This window comes from Cydia splendana, chromosome 9, assembly GCF_910591565.1.
Source record: "Cydia splendana chromosome 9, ilCydSple1.2, whole genome shotgun sequence".
Lineage (NCBI taxonomy): Eukaryota > Metazoa > Arthropoda > Insecta > Lepidoptera > Tortricidae > Cydia > Cydia splendana.
In genome coordinates this window covers 11,487,350-11,505,472 of record NC_085968.1, presented here as the reverse complement: position 1 = coordinate 11,505,472, position 18,123 = coordinate 11,487,350, and the positions used below count along the sequence as shown (strand labels likewise).

Below are 18,123 nucleotides of genomic sequence, written 5' to 3'. Positions count from 1 at the left end.
ATGCTGTGCACTTCTCAATAAAGTAACGATATTCCATACAATGTTAATGGGGTACCTCACAGAACAATAAAGGTCTGTGGGGTACCTACAGTCACCTGCAAAAATATGTTACACATCGAAGGCCGCAAAAATATCAGTCACGATCTTATTTGTAGAGCCATACCTAAGAGCGTGCGTGGCACATATTTTTGCGGCCTTGGAAGAGTAACATATTATTGCAGGTGACTGAACCTATTTGACTACCTACTTATTAAATCACAATCAGTATCTTTTTCGAACTGTGTAAAACGATTTGTCACTATGGAATGTATGTGAAACATTACACACTGACGTCACGGTCGAGTTACCTACTCTTTATAGTTCTATACGATTAAATTAATAAAATATAAATTGTGTCTAAAAATAACTTCAGTCTACGTTCCTCAATTAATGTTCTGTTCCGGTGTTTTTTTTTCATACATGAAATAATTTATTTTACAGTACATCTGTGCTACGTTACGTCGCCGTGAAAACGTTGTACGATACAAGTGCGAAAAATAGGAAATTCGCAACGAGTGGCGAATTTTAAAACACAGTGTTTTATATCGACACGAGTGCCTGCGGCTGCGGCTGTCGGGAATTATAGACCTCGTTTACACAATCCCGCTTACCCCATTCGTTGCACAATCAAATCAATGTATTATTTTAACAATTTTCTATCTTTTTTAGTTTCAGATCTGCATTTTCTACCTATAAGTATAATATTATAGATTATTAAATTTACAGTACCTACATATAGTAAATTTAAACGGTCATATGTACTGTAAAAAGTTGTACAATACACGTGCGAAAAGGTAATTCGCAACTCGTGTCGATATAAAACACTCCCTTCGGTTGTGTTTTAATTTATCGCCACTAGTTTCGAATTTCCGTTCTTGGGCATTTCTACCTATTTAAAGTTGTACCAATTTTTTTTGTGTTAGTATTAGGAATTTCTATATTATTTCTACTCAGAATCACGAGCTTTTTTCTATTTTTACTAAGAAAAAAGGTGTCCCCATAATTTTTAGTCCATTTGGTTACGGTTTTCAATACAACCTTCTATGACTGGCCGTGACAAAACGGACAATAAAAATTGTATGAAATTTTGGGGACACTATTTCTCATATTAGGATTGAAAGAGCTCATGACTCCGAGTGGAAATAAATAATAAATAAATAAATCCTTTGATTTATTTACCTACCTAATTGATTTGAGAAATATTATGAAAAATAATTAAATATTTACATTTGAAAAACTTTAAGAAGTTATGTTTTTGAGAAATCAATCATTTTTAATCGTTATTCATTCAATCATAAAATTCCTACCTAGGCAACTCCACCTGTCTGTACGCTACCTTTAAACAACAACAATTCTTGTTTATTTATTTATATGTATATTTTATATATATTTCGGGGATCTCGGAAACGGCTCTTAAGATTTCGATGAAATTTGCTATATGGGGGTTTTCGGGGGCGATAAATCGATCTAGCTAGGTCTTATCTCTGGGAAAACGCGCATTTTAGAGTTTTTAAATGTTTTCCGAACAAAGCTCGTTCTCCCAGATATTGTGATTAAATTGACGTTCGACAATATATCTAGTCGGAGACGGTTAAATAAAACATAATATATTACATTAAAAATATTTAATTAATAGGAAACACAGCATGTTTCAAACATAGTTAATTTGTTAAATAAATAAATCTTTACCATTAATAATATTGAAAAATCATAGTGACCGAGTGCTTGACATCCAGCGTTTCGACAAAACCCTTAAAATGTGCGTGTATGTGCTGTCCTGATTGTCCAAATGGTATGAAACATTTGGAAAACAAAGACTTCTGGCCATGGACGAAAAATGCAAGAACACTACGTCGCTGAAACGGAGTTGTGACTTCGTGACACGCCGATTTTACACGCACACATACTCTCTTATGGGTTTGAGCTAAGGACCGAGTTGTAAATGTGTGTGTGTGCGCGTAAATACGAGTAAAATCGACATAATGAAATCACAGTTTTGTCTGAGCGACGTTAAGTCCATGGTATTCCAGGTCCAATTTGCTGGCTCGATCTTTAGAGCTTGTAGGCCTGCCGCATCATGAGATCGAAGAAGCAGTCGTTGTCGATGGACACGCTGATGCCGCTGTAGTAGTTCATGAACTCCTCAAGCGTTACCTGAAAGCAGTCATTTGGATTTGGTCAGAGAAGGATCGATCATCGAGCGTCAGAGAGTCGGTGCGGAAAGAGAAGAGTCGTGGAACGTATGGAGCCCAAGGCCCAATACATTCCACAACTCTTCTCTTTCCGAACAGACTCTACCAAAGGGCCTACTGCAAACCGCGTTAGCCGTGTTGCCTTCCTGGCACACTTACGTACGAATTTACAAGTGCAACAGAGAGGCAATACGTCAAATGTGATTCGGGGTAGGCCCTCTGATAACTGAAAATAAAAAAATTGGTTTAGAAAGTCGCTCGTCCATGCTTTTTTACTTCAGTTATTTGTATTTAGGTAATTTGCATTTCAGTTATTTGAACAAGGATTATTACAACGCTTTCACTTCACATTACATTTTGCTTGACACGATGAAGAAAAAAAATCAAAAAAGAATTGATGTCAACGCACATAGGTGTATCGCGAAGCTTTGGATCAGAAAGTTAATCTTGTACTGAAAAACGATTTAATATTTACAGAATGCAATGAATTTTATTTACAAATAGGCTGACTTGCATCACAATGATATTGTACCCACCTTGCCATCAACGGTGCCCTCGTTCTCAAAGTTAGCTAGGAATTTGTTCATGATCAGTTCTTCGGTCTCTTCACCGCTCTTGTACCTAAAATTAAATGTGTTATCATTACATACCCGCTCTTCTATTCTCTCTCTTACAATTGACTCTTTATTCTCGATGCAATTTAAATTACTTAAAGATTCACTTCAAAAAAGATGATTCATTTTTGGGTCGTCACAGTGCTGTTTTTTTGTTTGGTGGACAAGATTAACTAATAGGACACTTATAGAGATTGGTTACTGTTTTAAAAATACTAATGCAAAGAAGTTATAGTTGCAAACCACGGGTCGAATAGTTAAATAACTAAATATTATACCTAATGCATAACTGACCATTTCGTCGTCAACTATCGCGAATCGAACTGTACATTGTGTACAGGAAAACTCGCTGAACAAGTGCGTAATATACGTGTTGTAACAATCTCCTTTGGCGGCTTTAACATGTACCTCGGGTTTGCAGAGACCGCGTAAACTCCACGGAGATCGTCTATGGCTATGATCCCATCTCCAGTTTTATCGAGTTTCTTGAACGCCCGCTCGACTATAGCACGGCGGCCTTCAGACATCGGAGGCTGGAACAAACGAGTTAAATTTATAAATTTATTTCACACAGAAGTCAGCCTCCCACAGAGATCATAATAAAAATCCCTTGCCAAATTGCCATATTGATAAGATCCTCGCCAGGGTTTTAATCTCCAGTGGTCATATTGGAATTAGTCCTGAAGTATACCTAAGCGTCCTAAATTGATTAGTAGGTAAGCGCTCTTTCCGGCGAGGATAAAAAATATTAAAAATATTCGTAATTTAAAAAGTAATTTTGCAAAGAACAAATTCATACGTACACGAATCTGTCTGATGAATTCATCGACACTAATAGAACCGCTGTTGTCTGTGTCGAACTGAGCGAACAATTTCTCTGCATCCTGAAAATAATGTAAACAATAGACAATCAATGATAAAGTTAGGAAGAGTTGAACCAAAGAAGAACAGTCTGTAATATTTATGCGAAAATCAGACTCATGAAACAGGATCAGTGTTAAAAACTTCACTGCACTAAGCTACATAACATGACATTTATACATAACATTAGCCCTTGATTGAAGATGAATTACCTCGTCACTAATATCCAGTCCAGTGTCTTTGATGCCCGTGAAAAACTCTTCCTTGTTAAGTTGTTTGCTTCCGTCGTCATCCATTCTTCGGAAAATCCTATGAAATTTTAATTTCTATTAATAGTGAAACTGTAATTTAATTTCGAACGAATTAATCATCAAAAGCATAGTGCTATTGCTGTAGTCGGTACGTAGTTAAAATTTTCGAAATTGATTCCAGTGGCGAAGCTATCGCGTGCATTTATTTATTCAATGTGGACGTTGTACAGTCGCCATCAGATATATCGGAGCGACCAAGGTGCTCACAAATATCTGAGCACGCTTCGATTGTCAAGGCGTTAGATTGCTTGTTCAGATATTGTGAACACTGTCATATATTAGCATGCGGAGGGTTGTTGAAGAAAATAATAAACCAGTCTTAAAGCAGTGCTCGTCTTTGACTCACGTTCCCTGTGCCCTTACATATTAAACATGGCGCAGTCGGTAGGATCCGAACCTACACTCCCACAGGGAATCTACTGATTTCGAATCAGAACTTGGCTGCTCCGATATATCTGATGGCAACTGTACCACACGCCTCGCTGGACGTCCCATATGGGCGTCCGCTCATGCAGTTTGCTTGCACAGACTCCACAAAAGTAACTAAGTTGATGTACTCGCCTGCCCAACCCCATAATTCCCGACGCGCCGCGTGAGAGGCACAGCAGACGCAGTCGCTCCAGAGGGTCAGTGGTCGTGTTGAGCGCTCGTGCGCTCTTCTGCATCAACTCCTCCTCGACGCGGGACGTCGCAGACTGCGGACGATGCCATGCTACTGTAAAACAAAAAAAATACAATGAAAACACTTTTTTTACACATGTCTTAAAATATCAAGAGTATAAACATAATAAACAGGAGGTATTTGGCTCGTAGATATTTGGATTGAGATTTATTTACTTTTAACCAACTTCAATACGGCTGTATGTATCGCGGATCACCGCGAACCTGTGGTAAGTCGTGTGAACTAATTCTTATAAATTTGTAGCTGGTAACATTTCGATGACAGTCTATTTGGCGCCATAGGTAATACGATGAAAAAGAAGATGGTCGCTGAAAGAACAAGTTTGTGCAAGTGAATAAAGTGTGTAGAACCTGATTCCTGGATCCTGAAAAGCTGATTAACTGGAGCTAAGTATTAGACTGGGTTAAGATATAACTGTCACAGTAAAAGTTCTGATCATAGAACACGAGTACAGGTAAATGGGATCCCAAGTGCTATGTATGTTAGATTCATTGTTGTGTTATACTGAAGCTATAACCTGGAGTTAACCTTGTCTATACTTAGTGCTTATATTTCAATCTATCAACAGGCGGTGGAAAGAATCTTCAGGCACCAGTGAGAAAATGATCATATCGTAGCGAAGCAGAACATATAGACCACCAAGCGGTGACTGGACGTTCAGGTAGGACTTGGAAATTATAATTATTACCGCCAACATGTTTACGCCAAACCTAGGTTGATAGTAAATTTAAATTCTAGTAAGAACTGATATCCATAATTGAAAGACAAAGTTATTTATACTTTGTCCTTGTTTTTGCTCTTGGCGTCATGGTGGAGTTGCTGTGGATATTTCCAAGTCCAATGTGAACGAATATAATTCGTCTCATTTAGATAATCGAACGCATGGATTTGATTTAGGAATTCTTTTATGATTTTTCGTGTTTCGTCTTTCATCCTTAATTCGTAAGTCATCATCTTTGACCATCTTAAAAAAAAAAAAAAAAAAAGAGGTGTATTTTTCTGTTTAAATTAGAGCAGCCGTCGCAGCACGCCACCTATCGAGCACTGGTAAGTGAGTTTGTCTAATCGATTTGGCAGTGACCGAATCATCGATTTGTAACGATTATTGTTTTTATTTCCTAGCTTATCGTACGATCGATCGATGCGACGTGGTTCGTCACCGATGAATAGTACGCGCTTAGTATGCGTAATGGAATGATAAACTTGGAAGTTAAGAGTGTTATTATTTATATGTCAGCCATAATCTTGGGTCTCCTGATGCGAGTCAGTTAAAGAAAGAAATAAAGAAAAATGTTTTATTTATTCCCGTTAGTTAGAACCCCGTCTTCCTTATTTGTTGTTGTTTACGTCTGTTAATTCTGTGTAAATCCTGTTATCAGGAAGCTATTTTTTTTAAATAGCTGACAATCCGGCGGTCATGTTTTGACGCGGATTGTCATGTGTGGTTTTGGTTTTCGGTCTGGCAGAGGCGCAGACTAAGAACAGGTTACAGTCCCGCGACCCGACGTGCTGGGTGGGGCCATCTAGGTGGCCTCTCATGTTTCGACGCGGATGTTTTAGGATCTGTCGACCCGACGTGCTGGGTGTGGACGTTCGCGTTCGCTCATGTTTTGACGCAGATCAATGTGTACCGCCGTGGCGTGGCGGAACGCTGTATGATTGTTCGTGCAGTGTTTTGTCAGACACGGTGGTAGGTGCAGCTGGCGACCCGACGTGCTGGGTGCAAATTGCTTCAGCATTTGCTCAATGACGCTGGCTAAGAACAGGCAAGAGTCCAGCTGCCCGATACTGGGTAAGAGTGTGAATCACTTGCTCGGACTGTTAGTGACGGGGTATAACATTAATCAACCCAGAGATTCGTGTATTACTTGAAAGGTAATTTGAGAATTAATTTCGATATTCGATGGTGACATTTCATGAAACATGATAAGATGAATATATGATGATGATGATAATTTGCTATTATTTTATTTGAGCAACTTGATTTTGTACCGTATGCCATGCCGACTTATAAGTAAAATGATAATTGTATTCGATGAGCATTGATTTTTAATCGATTAACTAGTATCTATGGTTATGGAAATAATTGGTAACGATTATCGATTTTTACTTAGGAAAATACGACTCTCGTCTGGAAACGAAACGTCAAAGTGAAAATTTTTCTTTTACCGGTCGAAGTTTGTCTCAAGTTGTTCTAAAAGTTTATAAAAAGGAAAATATAGTGTAAAAGGTGGCAAAAGGTACTCGGTTATTACTAGCTACACATTTTTTGTGTTGAATCATCTGGCTAAAGCAAAACGCAGCGTTGTTACTTTCATGGTAAGTGCATAGTGAATTCGTTTTTTGAACATTATTCACTGCGTTTGATTTCATGTGAAAATGATATAAGATTGTTATAAATTGTACCGACGGTCAATATTTATGGTCTTTCACAGATCTACAAACAAGTTAAATATGGATCAAGTTTGGGAAACCATAGTAAAAGCGACTTCTGGCCGACTCCTAGAACTGACTGCCTCGGCCAAACAAATAAGTGTACTAAACGTATTAAACGCAGAGGTAGTCGCGTCTAAATTAGAAAGCGTATTACTGAAATTAACCAATGATTTAAACAATTACTTCAAATACGTCAATAATCCATCGGCAGATGATATTTCAAATATATCCACGTATCAATTGGAAGCGGAGGAGGTCCTGAGTGAGCTCAAGGTTAAAATAGAACATTCTAAGGTCAAGGACACTTCATCCACTAAATGTAAAACTGGAAAACTTCCAGTATTGAGTTTACCCACTTATGATGGCGACATACTTAACTGGCACTCCTTTTGGGACCAGTTCAAGTCTCAAATCGACCAGCGAGAGTTATCAAAGGTTGATAAATTTCTTTATTTGTCTGCGGCTTTAACTGGTGAGGCTAAAAACTTAGTCAAAGGCTTACAAGCTACAAACGCGAATTATGACATAGCGGTTGCCACACTCAAGGAACGCTACGGTAAAGAGAGCTATATTAAAGACGCTCATTATGCAGCACTGAACAAAATAGTACCCGCTACTGATGTTATAACAGATTCTCGTAGAGTATATAATGAAGTTGAACGTCATCTTCGAGTCTTAAATGCCTTAGGAGAAGATATTTCTCACAGTTTCTTTAGAACAATAATATACGAAAAATTTCCAGAAACTATAGTCTACGAGTTGAAAAGAGTTATAAAAGACGACTCTACAGAAGAGATAAGGATGCAACTTTCAAAGCTGCTAGCAGACAAGGAAGAAGTCTTTAAAACCAAACAAACTGTAACAGATGTAGAAGGTTGTACCACAGGGACCTTACAAGTGGTAGAAAATATTTCCAAAATTAATAAAAAACCATTTTATAATACCTTTAGTGAAGGCCAAAGGAAGAAATCTCATCGTGACTTCACAAGAAAACGAACATTCAAGGGAGACAACCTTCAACCAGAATATGGAAAGAAACCTCGAATTAGTTGCCGATTCTGTAATACCCCTTCACATTACAGTGACGAATGCACTAAGTATGCAACGCTAAAAGAGAGAAAGCAGAGACTAGGCAGAAGGTGCTATTTATGCCTGAAAGAAGGACACTTTATACACAATTGCAGAATGAGATTTAGATGTCATCACTGTAAAGGAAAACATCATCGAGCGCTTTGCCCAAAACAGTTGAAGTCTGCTATACCTAAGGCGGTAGCTGCAGGTGAGAATACAACTTCAAGTCTTAAAATTGTTGATCAAAACACAATAAACTTTAGCTCAGTATGTTTTTATTCTTGTTTGCAGACAGCAACTGCAGTAATAAGGAATAAGACTGAACGGGGTACTCCACAGTCATGCCGCATCTTACTAGACTGTGGAAGTCAAAGGAGCTACATAACATCTAAGTTAGCTCAATCAATCAATTTTACACCAGAAAATGAAGACTTGCTTATGGTATACACATTTGGTTCAAATAAACCTAAGGAGATTATTAGTCCTACGGCGGAAATCTACTTGGAGACCAAACGTGGCTTACAGAAGAGGATAAGAGTGAATGTAGTCCCACATATCACTAATGCTATCCCGATACTTAACTTTCCTGACAAGATACCTGTAGATATAATAGCTGATGATGACTCATTGGGAGACAAAATTAATGTACTGATCGGAAACAACTATTATTTCTCCTTTATTAGAGGGACTCGTCAACATATTGGACAGAATTTATATTTAATTGATACCGACTTTGGTTGGATGTTAACAGGGAGTACAGATGGGAACATTTATGACTATGACAATGCTCTTTCCATAGTAACATATTGTCAATGCCACGGACCTAGTTGTCCATATTTTACAGAACCCGACTTACCTCTGAGAAATGTCGACATGAAGTTCTTATGGGCACTTGAAAGCATTGGTATAACGGACTCTCCTAAGACAACTAGGGAAGAAGAAGCGGTGAAATTCTTCAATGATACCATCAAGTATGTAGAAGGACGGTATGAAGTAAAGTGGCCTTGGATTCAGTTCCCTCCAGAGATACCAACCAATTACAATCTGGCTTATGGAAGATTGAAAAGCCTACTGAGGAGATCTGATAGCGAGACATTAATAGAATATGATCGGATACTGTCTGAACAACTTGAAGCCAATGTCATTGAAGTTATAGAACCCCAAACAGTACCGATATATCAGGTAAACCCACCTATTCACTACTTACCTGGTCATATAGTGAAACAAGAAGGGAAAAGGGGGCGTATTGTCTATGACGCATCAGCTAAAGTAAAAGATTATAAGAGCCTAAATGAATGTATGTATCGAGGACCATCAATGTTAGAAGATCTAACCGCCCTACTTCTAAAGTTCAGATGTGGTGAAGTGGGAATAACAGCGGACATAGAGAAAGCCTTTCTTCAAGTCGGTCTCCAAGATGAAGATAGAGATGTCACGAGATTCCTCTGGGTAAAAGATCTGTCCAAAGAACCCACTGAGGACAATATTCTTCATTACAGATTTTGTAGAGTACCGTTTGGAATCATTTCGAGCCCGTTTCTCTTAACAGCCACAATACGACATCATTTATCACAAGATGAAACCTTTCTTAAGAACATTGCTGACAGATGTTACGTTGACAACCTTGTGACATGCGCTGAAGACTACAACAAAGCTACCACGTTATATGAAGAAACCAGAAAAGTCTTCAAAGAGTTGGGCATGAATATTCGAGAATGGATGTCAAATGATAAACATTTTTTGGAAACTATTCCTGAGCCACTAAGAGCACCACAAAAAGACCGAATAAAGGTTCTAGGCCTTATGTGGAACGTGGAAAAGGATAATTTGGAACTGAAATTAAATGATAACTCCTTAGATTGCCATGAGAAGAAGGTTACTAAAAGGGATGTTTTACGCACATTAGCAAGGGTTTATGACCCATGTGGATTCGCTTCACCACTTATACTACCTGCAAAAATATTCTTTCAACAGCTCTGCGAGATGAAGATTAAATGGGATACGAACTTGTCAACAGAGCTCATTCATAAATGGTCAAAAATATTAGACAACCTTAAACTGACTAGAGATATTGAAGTACCACGACATGTAGGAAATGTATCACCAAAGTCAAAGGTAAAATATGAACTTCATACATTTACAGATGCTTCGATGAAGGCATATGCTGCAGTGACATATCTACGTATAGTCGGAGAGAGAGAAAATAAGATAGCATTCCTTATGTCAAAGGCCCGCATAACACCCTTAGAGGATCAAAAAGATTTGAAAATACCCCGGCTGGAACTGTTAGCTTATTTAATTGGTAGCAGGCTAATGAAGTATGTCAAAGCAAACATAGACTTACACATACAGAAACAATATTTGTGGACTGATAGTCAGGTTGTGCTCGGCTGGATCAAATCGAATAAACTGCTATCTCCGTTTATTACTCGCCGTGTTAACGAAATCAAGGAGAACAAAGGCTTCGAATTTCGCTATGTAGATACAAATAGAAACCCAGCTGATTTAGCTACTCGGCCTGAGCTGTGGGAGAGTAAAAAGGGATTATGGTTCAAGGGGCCTGAATTTCTGTCCAAGGAACCAGTACATTGGCCGAGTAGTACAATATCTGAAGATCGACAAGCCTTTCTTGTTGCTGGGGAGGGCCTGGATATCATCAATGATCCAGAGATGTCAGTGGAGGATTGTGAAAAGGACATACCTGATGTTCAGCTCGATATGGATCTTGATGGTCAGATAGCTCAAGAACAGGAACATGCTATCCAGGTAGAGACTGATATTAGTGGAGACAAGACACATGTAACAGAAATTATAAATCTACAAAAGGAACATTTCCCAGAAGAAGTGAGTGGAAAGGAAACTCATTTGACGCGAAACTTAGGGCTGTATCTAGACGTAGATGGATTGCTTAGAAGTCGAGGACGACTGTCAAATACTCGTTGGTCCTATGATATGAAGCACCCAATCCTTTTACCGCCCAAATCTAGTTTCACAGATAAGGTTATCCGAGAGACCCACGAAGAAAACTACCATGTGGGAGTTCCACATACCTTGAATATCATCCGTGAAAAATACTGGATACCACAGGGTAGGGCACAAGTACAGAGGGTACTTAAAACCTGCAATCAATGCATTAAACAGGGCGGAGGACCCTACCGGCTTCCTCCTACACCGGCCTTACCAGTGGAGCGAGCGAATTACAGTGATCCTTATACCTATACAGGTCTTGATTATTTCGGCCCAGTAATGGTTGCAACAAAACTAGGAAAAGAGAAACGCTGGGTATGTTTATATACGTGTCTTGCTGTGAGAGCTGTTCACATGGAGATAGTAAAAGACTTAACAGCTGAAGAATGTCTGCTCGCGTTGAGACGTTTCATAGCTTCCAGAGGAAAGCCAAAGATGGTATTATCGGACAATGCACCTCAATTCAAGCTGACTTCAGAACTTTTGACGAACTCGTATTGCGTAAAAAACAGCATTAAGTGGAAGTTTATCCCTCAATTGGCTCCATGGCACGGGGGAGTCTACGAACGGCTCGTAGCCCTGGCCAAGCATTGTATGAAGCGCACATTAGAAAAACATTTACTGAACGATAACCAGTTACTTACAGTGATTAAAGAGATCGAGGGAGTCATTAACACAAGACCTTTGACGTACGTCGGCGCAGATTTGGACCGTGTGCTGAGACCAGTGGACTTCTTGAGATTAGGTAATTGCGTGGTCCCAGAACCGATGGAGACAGACAACGTGGGCAAGATCACTGCCACTAAAGTAGACCTCATTGCTAGCTGGAAAAGAGGTACCATGATTCTAGGGGAGTTTAAGGATATGTTTATAAAGCAATACCTGACAAGTCTGAGGGAAAAGCACAGATATTCCGTCAAACAGCCTAGATCCACTTCTGATAAATTACCACAAGTAGGGGATATGGTTCAGATTTACGACGACTCTAAGAAAAGGATAAACTGGAAAGAGGGGAAGATAACAACCTTGATCAAGAGTCGAGATGGGCATTGTAGGGTGGCAAAGGTGAAAGTTGGTGACATGGAGCTTACCAGATCCATTGGCCACCTATACCCATTGGAAACTGACTGCAGCGGAGAATCTCCAGGGCCAGAAATTCCAGTAGTCGAACGAATGGATCTTACGTTACCTGCAGATCATTCTAACATAAGATTAGATAACATACTACCTGAAAATAGTCTTGATCTGGATAATCGATCTGAGATGCAAGATAACATGGAGGTACCAAATGAGGTACATAGTCAAAGACAGGCCGAGGCAGTCCAGGGTACAGAATTGTCTACGAAAGAGTCTGAAGTTACTGATAGGCAAGAGGAATCTGTTCAACAAGAGTTGGAGGATACTCCACAAGAGCAGGAACAGAGAGACTTACCTGCTGAGACGAGACCAGAGCGGATTGCAGCTCAAAGAGCCCGAGAGAAGATTGCTGAGTGGACACGCCACTTAGCAGCTCTTCTATAAACTTCTTTTGATGTCGGGAGTATCGCGGATCACCGCGAACCTGTGGTAAGTCGTGTGAACTAATTCTTATAAATTTGTAGCTGGTAACATTTCGATGACAGTCTATTTGGCGCCATAGGTAATACGATGAAAAAGAAGATGGTCGCTGAAAGAACAAGTTTGTGCAAGTGAATAAAGTGTGTAGAACCTGATTCCTGGATCCTGAAAAGCTGATTAACTGGAGCTAAGTATTAGACTGGGTTAAGATATAACTGTCACAGTAAAAGTTCTGATCATAGAACACGAGTACAGGTAAATGGGATCCCAAGTGCTATGTATGTTAGATTCATTGTTGTGTTATACTGAAGCTATAACCTGGAGTTAACCTTGTCTATACTTAGTGCTTATATTTCAATCTATCAACAGGCGGTGGAAAGAATCTTCAGGCACCAGTGAGAAAATGATCATATCGTAGCGAAGCAGAACATATAGACCACCAAGCGGTGACTGGACGTTCAGGTAGGACTTGGAAATTATAATTATTACCGCCAACATGTTTACGCCAAACCTAGGTTGATAGTAAATTTAAATTCTAGTAAGAACTGATATCCATAATTGAAAGTTTATTTTTTAATGTTTTTTTACCTCAGAACTCCGTCATTTCTGCATGCTGTAAGGTTAGGTTAGGTTTAGGTTAGACGACACTCGCTTTTATTTTAGCTCTGAAGCACATATTTTGGTTCGCGGTTATCTTCGCTTCCCGCGCAAGCCGTCGTCAAGTCGCGATATTGTTTTCCTTTGGTATAAGTAGCTACGAAAAGTCACGTGACAATTTCCATATATTATTTTATTTAAGTTTTGATTGGCGTTTTCTATCAACGATTGTCATCTTGGCTAGGCCCCCTGCCTTGCTCTTTGGAGATCCCTGAGATAACAGGATCATTCTCTTGCCCTTGTCCCATTCACTTGGGGTCGGCGCAGCATGTCTTTCTCTTCCACACCTCTTTGTCACCCGTCATTTCATCATTCACGTGCGTTCGTTTCATATCATCTCTCACACAGTCCATCCACCTTTTCCTCGGTTTTCCTTTCCTCGTACTTCCCTCCACATTCATTCGTAATACCTTTCTCGTCACATGACTTTCATCCCTCCGCATCACATGCCCGTACCACGCTAGGCGATTAGCCCTTACTTTTTCTGTTTTGGGTGCAACTTTCAGACTTCCTCTTATATACTCATTCCTTATCCTATCCATTCTCGTCACGCCACACATCCATCTTAACATTCTCATCTCCGCTACATGCAATCTCTTTTCATCCGTCACCTTTAGGGCCCAACACTCAGATCCATACATGACGACAGGTCTTATGACTGATTTATAAATTTTACCCTTCAACCGAAGATAAACATCAATGTGTAAAATTTTATCTAATTAAGTAGGCAACTCTTTCGCCCCCTTTAAAAATGGTAAAAAGGCAAAATAACAGTAAAGTATGTTTTGAAATAGTTAGTTAATTAGGTACATATCAATATCATGAATACACGTGTTGGCGCAAATTATGAGACAGGTACCTCTGCCTATACTGAAGGATGTCAGTATGACTGACATCCTGCCTCAATTCCCATGCATGTATTTCATAGGAAGGAAACCAGGCCACGACGGAATTTCATTACTATAAAATTATTGATATTTGGGAAGTATAATAAGTAATTATTAATGACAATATAATATTGATCATACAATAGGTAAACGAAGTTTAACCTCACTACCGTAAAGAAAATTAAACAGAATTAAACACTGACGTACGAATGTGGTACATCGTCAGAGTCGGTCGTTAGGTATGACGTTACGTTAAAGTTCATAATCGGATACTGTAGAAACACGTCAGTGGTTAATATACCTAAGGGATAAACCCCATAATGTTATAAAACCATTTCATTAAACTGCCCAAAACAAATGTTGCCATCATTTACGTATAACCTACAAAACCAAGAGCATAAATTAACTTACTGTTTGAATTAGTCTTGCTTTTACGGGCATACATCTTTCACAGTCATTTGTTTGTATGATACCACTAAGTTAACTGTCTCGAATATATAAAAAAACTTCTCGGACGATGCGTCCCTTAGGCGGCGCCGCCTTTGGCCGACTGGCTGAAAAACTTTACCTTTGCCCCACCCAAGTGGTAACTACAAACACGCCAAGATCGCCTGACTACGGTTAGGTGGAAAACACCCCTATTACATGACCTAGTACAGACTAGGGCAACATTATTTTATCGCGTCGCGGTGTATTTGCTGACGTTATTTCCACTAGTTATCTACTCTACCAGTGGCATACAGAAATAAATAAGCTTATAAGTAGAGTGCTCAGTCACTCAATATGTAGGTACCTAAAGTACACAATATTACATTACATTAAAATCGAGATGTATTCAAAAATATTGGTACAAGCCACTTAAATGTGCAAAAAAGTAAAATAAAGTGCGGCATAACTACTAACAAAAAGCAAAAAGACCGGAAGAAAACGATAAAGCAGTACAATCGAGCAGTTGGGCCATCAGATCACTGTACTGTACTGTACACCTTGTAAAAGTCACTAACTAACACCATTGAAATTATTGGACAATAAACCGTGTTACAAGTGTAATAAAGTGCACTGTTACTTTATTTTTTTGATAGTACTTAGTGACTTTTGCTTGTCACCCGACGATTTAATATTACTCATCCTTTATTAAATTGTACCTAAGCAAGTTTAAAATTTGTTAATAATAAGTTTACCATACCTCGCAAACGAATGAGACGAGCTATGATCAATTGATCATACCTATGGGAAGTTCATTCGTTCAGTCCTAGGTAGATTAGATTCCCATTAGTTTGTCATTGTCTCGGGTGAAGTAGACCGTGTAACAAGCATTTGTTCGGTCCCAGACAATATGAAACAAGAATTTCATTGTGTTTGTTTGATTTGTTTTATATGAATAGGTAGCTACAATAGTATCGATTATAATTTTCATACGAATTACTTTTTTTTTTGATTGTTTTTTATTTTTTATCATTGTTTGAACAGCATAGGTACTGGCATCTAATGTGGATATGGCTCCTGCCTGAGGAGTCACAGTCACATGCGTGTTGTTGGTCCTTACCTTTATAGATAGGTAATCAAAAACTCACTGAAGTATGTACATAGTTATGTTCATCGATGAAAGTAACTACAAGTACCTACGGGTATAATGCAAATACAATGATAAAAAAAAAGACCCGTTAGACCGAAACAGTATGCGGGCCTGGATATGCATCAACTTTGCACATAAATCGCGCAAAATATCTGGTAGATACTTACTTACAATATTATTAGGGCTATGAGATGAGGTGTCATATATTTCGTGTTACACATTTATAACATAACTTGTGTAAGATATGATTACCTACAGATGATTTGTACCATTTATTAGCTCAGTTTTCCAGTAAATGTCTAGTTTTACAATTGGATGCATACAATTTTATGTAATTTTACGTCATTCCCCACGCTCTAGCACAAAACATACACCATACACCTTTTAATTTATTTGTGGCTGTAGGTATTAAGTAGAACTTCTTTCGGATTTTAAGGTCAATAATTATTTTTCTGGGTTTATTTTTTACCATTTGTCACAGAAAAATATAAATATCAATAAATATTCTTAAGGCATTCTTACACAAATTGACTCAGTCCCACGGTAAGCTCAAGAAGGGTTGTGGTGTGGGTACTCAGACAACGATAAATATAATATATAAATACTTAGATACATAGAAAACATCCACGACTCAGGAACAGTCAGCAGCAGAAGTTGCTAAGCGGGTGAGGTGTTGAAAATTACCTTGACACGCTCTTATTCTCTTAATAATAAAGTCGCGTTAAGATCATTTTGAACATCTCGCCCGCTTAGCAACTTATGCTGCTGACTGAACAAATATCTGTGCTCATCACACAAATAAATACCCTTACCGGGATTCGAACCCAGGACCATCGGCTTCAAAGGCAGGGTCACTATACTATACCTACAAATCTTTCAGTCATCATCAATTCAGTTCAGTCGTTTGTACGGGACAACCAGTACGGTTACCATCAGTTTGTCACTGACATAAACGCCGTCGAGAACGTAATTTACTTTCTATACATCTCGCTCGCACTCCCATATTAGTGCAAACGGGATGTATAGAAAGTAAATTACGTTCTCGACGGCGTTTATGTCAGTGACAAACTGATGGTAACCGTACAGGTGACAACGGTAGATAACTTCATGGAATGCTACTACCTACGATACGGATAATTAGAAAACATTTAATTATAATAAATTAGTTCGTGGAAAAAGTTCGCGTGAGGAAAGGCGGGTCCAATAATAAACATGCGACCGAAGTAATGTCCCTGGGGCGAAACTAGTAACCCGTGAAGACCTTGATGACCTCATGCTTGGTATTCGCCCCGTGTATGACTGTGGCGCCACCTTAGTAGGTGTGGGATATATTGCTTATTTATTTGAAAGTTGGCAGGCACCAAATATTATGAAGATGTCATCCCACGAATGTTCATATTTTCACCACTGGCGTCGCTTATATTTCCGCCACTACCAACTTCGCACATAGTCAATATTATGTCTTACTAGCCTTTTTCACCCGGGCCATAAAGACGGTTTTCGTATTTATGGCCCATGAAGGCCATGAAGTAAGTACCTACTCCATATAATAACATCGATCAATAAATAATCAAGTATAAGACTTACCTCCACTCTCCATGTTGCTGTCTTTCAGCTTTTTCTCGGCCTGGGCCTTGGTGTCGTAGTTGAAGCAGGCTGCAACAAAACACTGTGTTTAATCATCTATATTATATGGCACCGTGTACGACGACCGCGATTGCAACTATTGGGCCTTATTTTGTCACAACTATTAAGCGAGTAGGAGTAAGTACATCTTAATAACTAGTTTCACTAGTTTCAGTGAAAACTACTGAACGGATTTTTATGCGGTTTTTACCTATGAATAGAGTGATTCTTGAGGAAGGATAAGGCGTATAATTTGTTAAGATTTTAGGATACAGTTTAAATGAATATCTCAGGAGTAATCGTAAATTAGAGTTTTATTTCGAGCCATATTAACTTGTATGAAATTAATGTTAGAGACGTAAACGACGTTAGTGTCTATTTTTACTACCTTATGCGCTGCGATCGCTTTACTTAGTCCCACCAAGCACTTCGCACGGGGTGTGCCATTAGGAACAGCTATTGCGCTTTACACTAGGGGAGACTGGGGTCAATTGAAACGTGGGTCATTTGAAACAAGCTCAATAACTCCAAAACAACCTAGTGCCAACCGTGGACAGTATCTCCAGCAAAATCTGTCGTGTCTCGAAGCACGCCAGTTTTTATGGGACAACATTACCTACCTACTTTTTTGACATCAGAAGTAAATA

At 38.9% G+C, this 18,123-nt stretch overlaps 2 protein-coding genes across 2 annotated transcripts; one reads left to right on the top strand and one right to left on the bottom strand.

The window, feature by feature from the left end:
• Positions 1-1,649: 1,649 nt before the first annotated feature.
• On the bottom strand, positions 1,650-14,831 carry LOC134793567 (calcyphosin-like protein). The gene is made up of 7 exons (XM_063765179.1): positions 14,686-14,831; positions 4,579-4,732; positions 3,919-4,015; positions 3,649-3,729; positions 3,254-3,378; positions 2,768-2,852; positions 1,650-2,193 (listed from the first exon to the last, which is right to left on the bottom strand). The coding sequence occupies exons 1-7, from the start codon at positions 14,717-14,719 to the stop codon at positions 2,092-2,094; spliced, it is 678 nt and encodes a 225-aa protein (XP_063621249.1). The 5' UTR covers positions 14,720-14,831; the 3' UTR covers positions 1,650-2,091.
• Positions 9,075-13,281, top strand: LOC134793513 (uncharacterized). Its single transcript, XM_063765091.1, has 2 exons — positions 9,075-12,739; positions 13,100-13,281. Exon 1 carries the CDS (start codon positions 9,080-9,082, stop codon positions 12,692-12,694), a length of 3,615 nt encoding a protein of 1,204 aa, XP_063621161.1. The 5' UTR covers positions 9,075-9,079; the 3' UTR covers positions 12,695-12,739; positions 13,100-13,281.
• Positions 14,832-18,123: the final 3,292 nt, after the last annotated feature.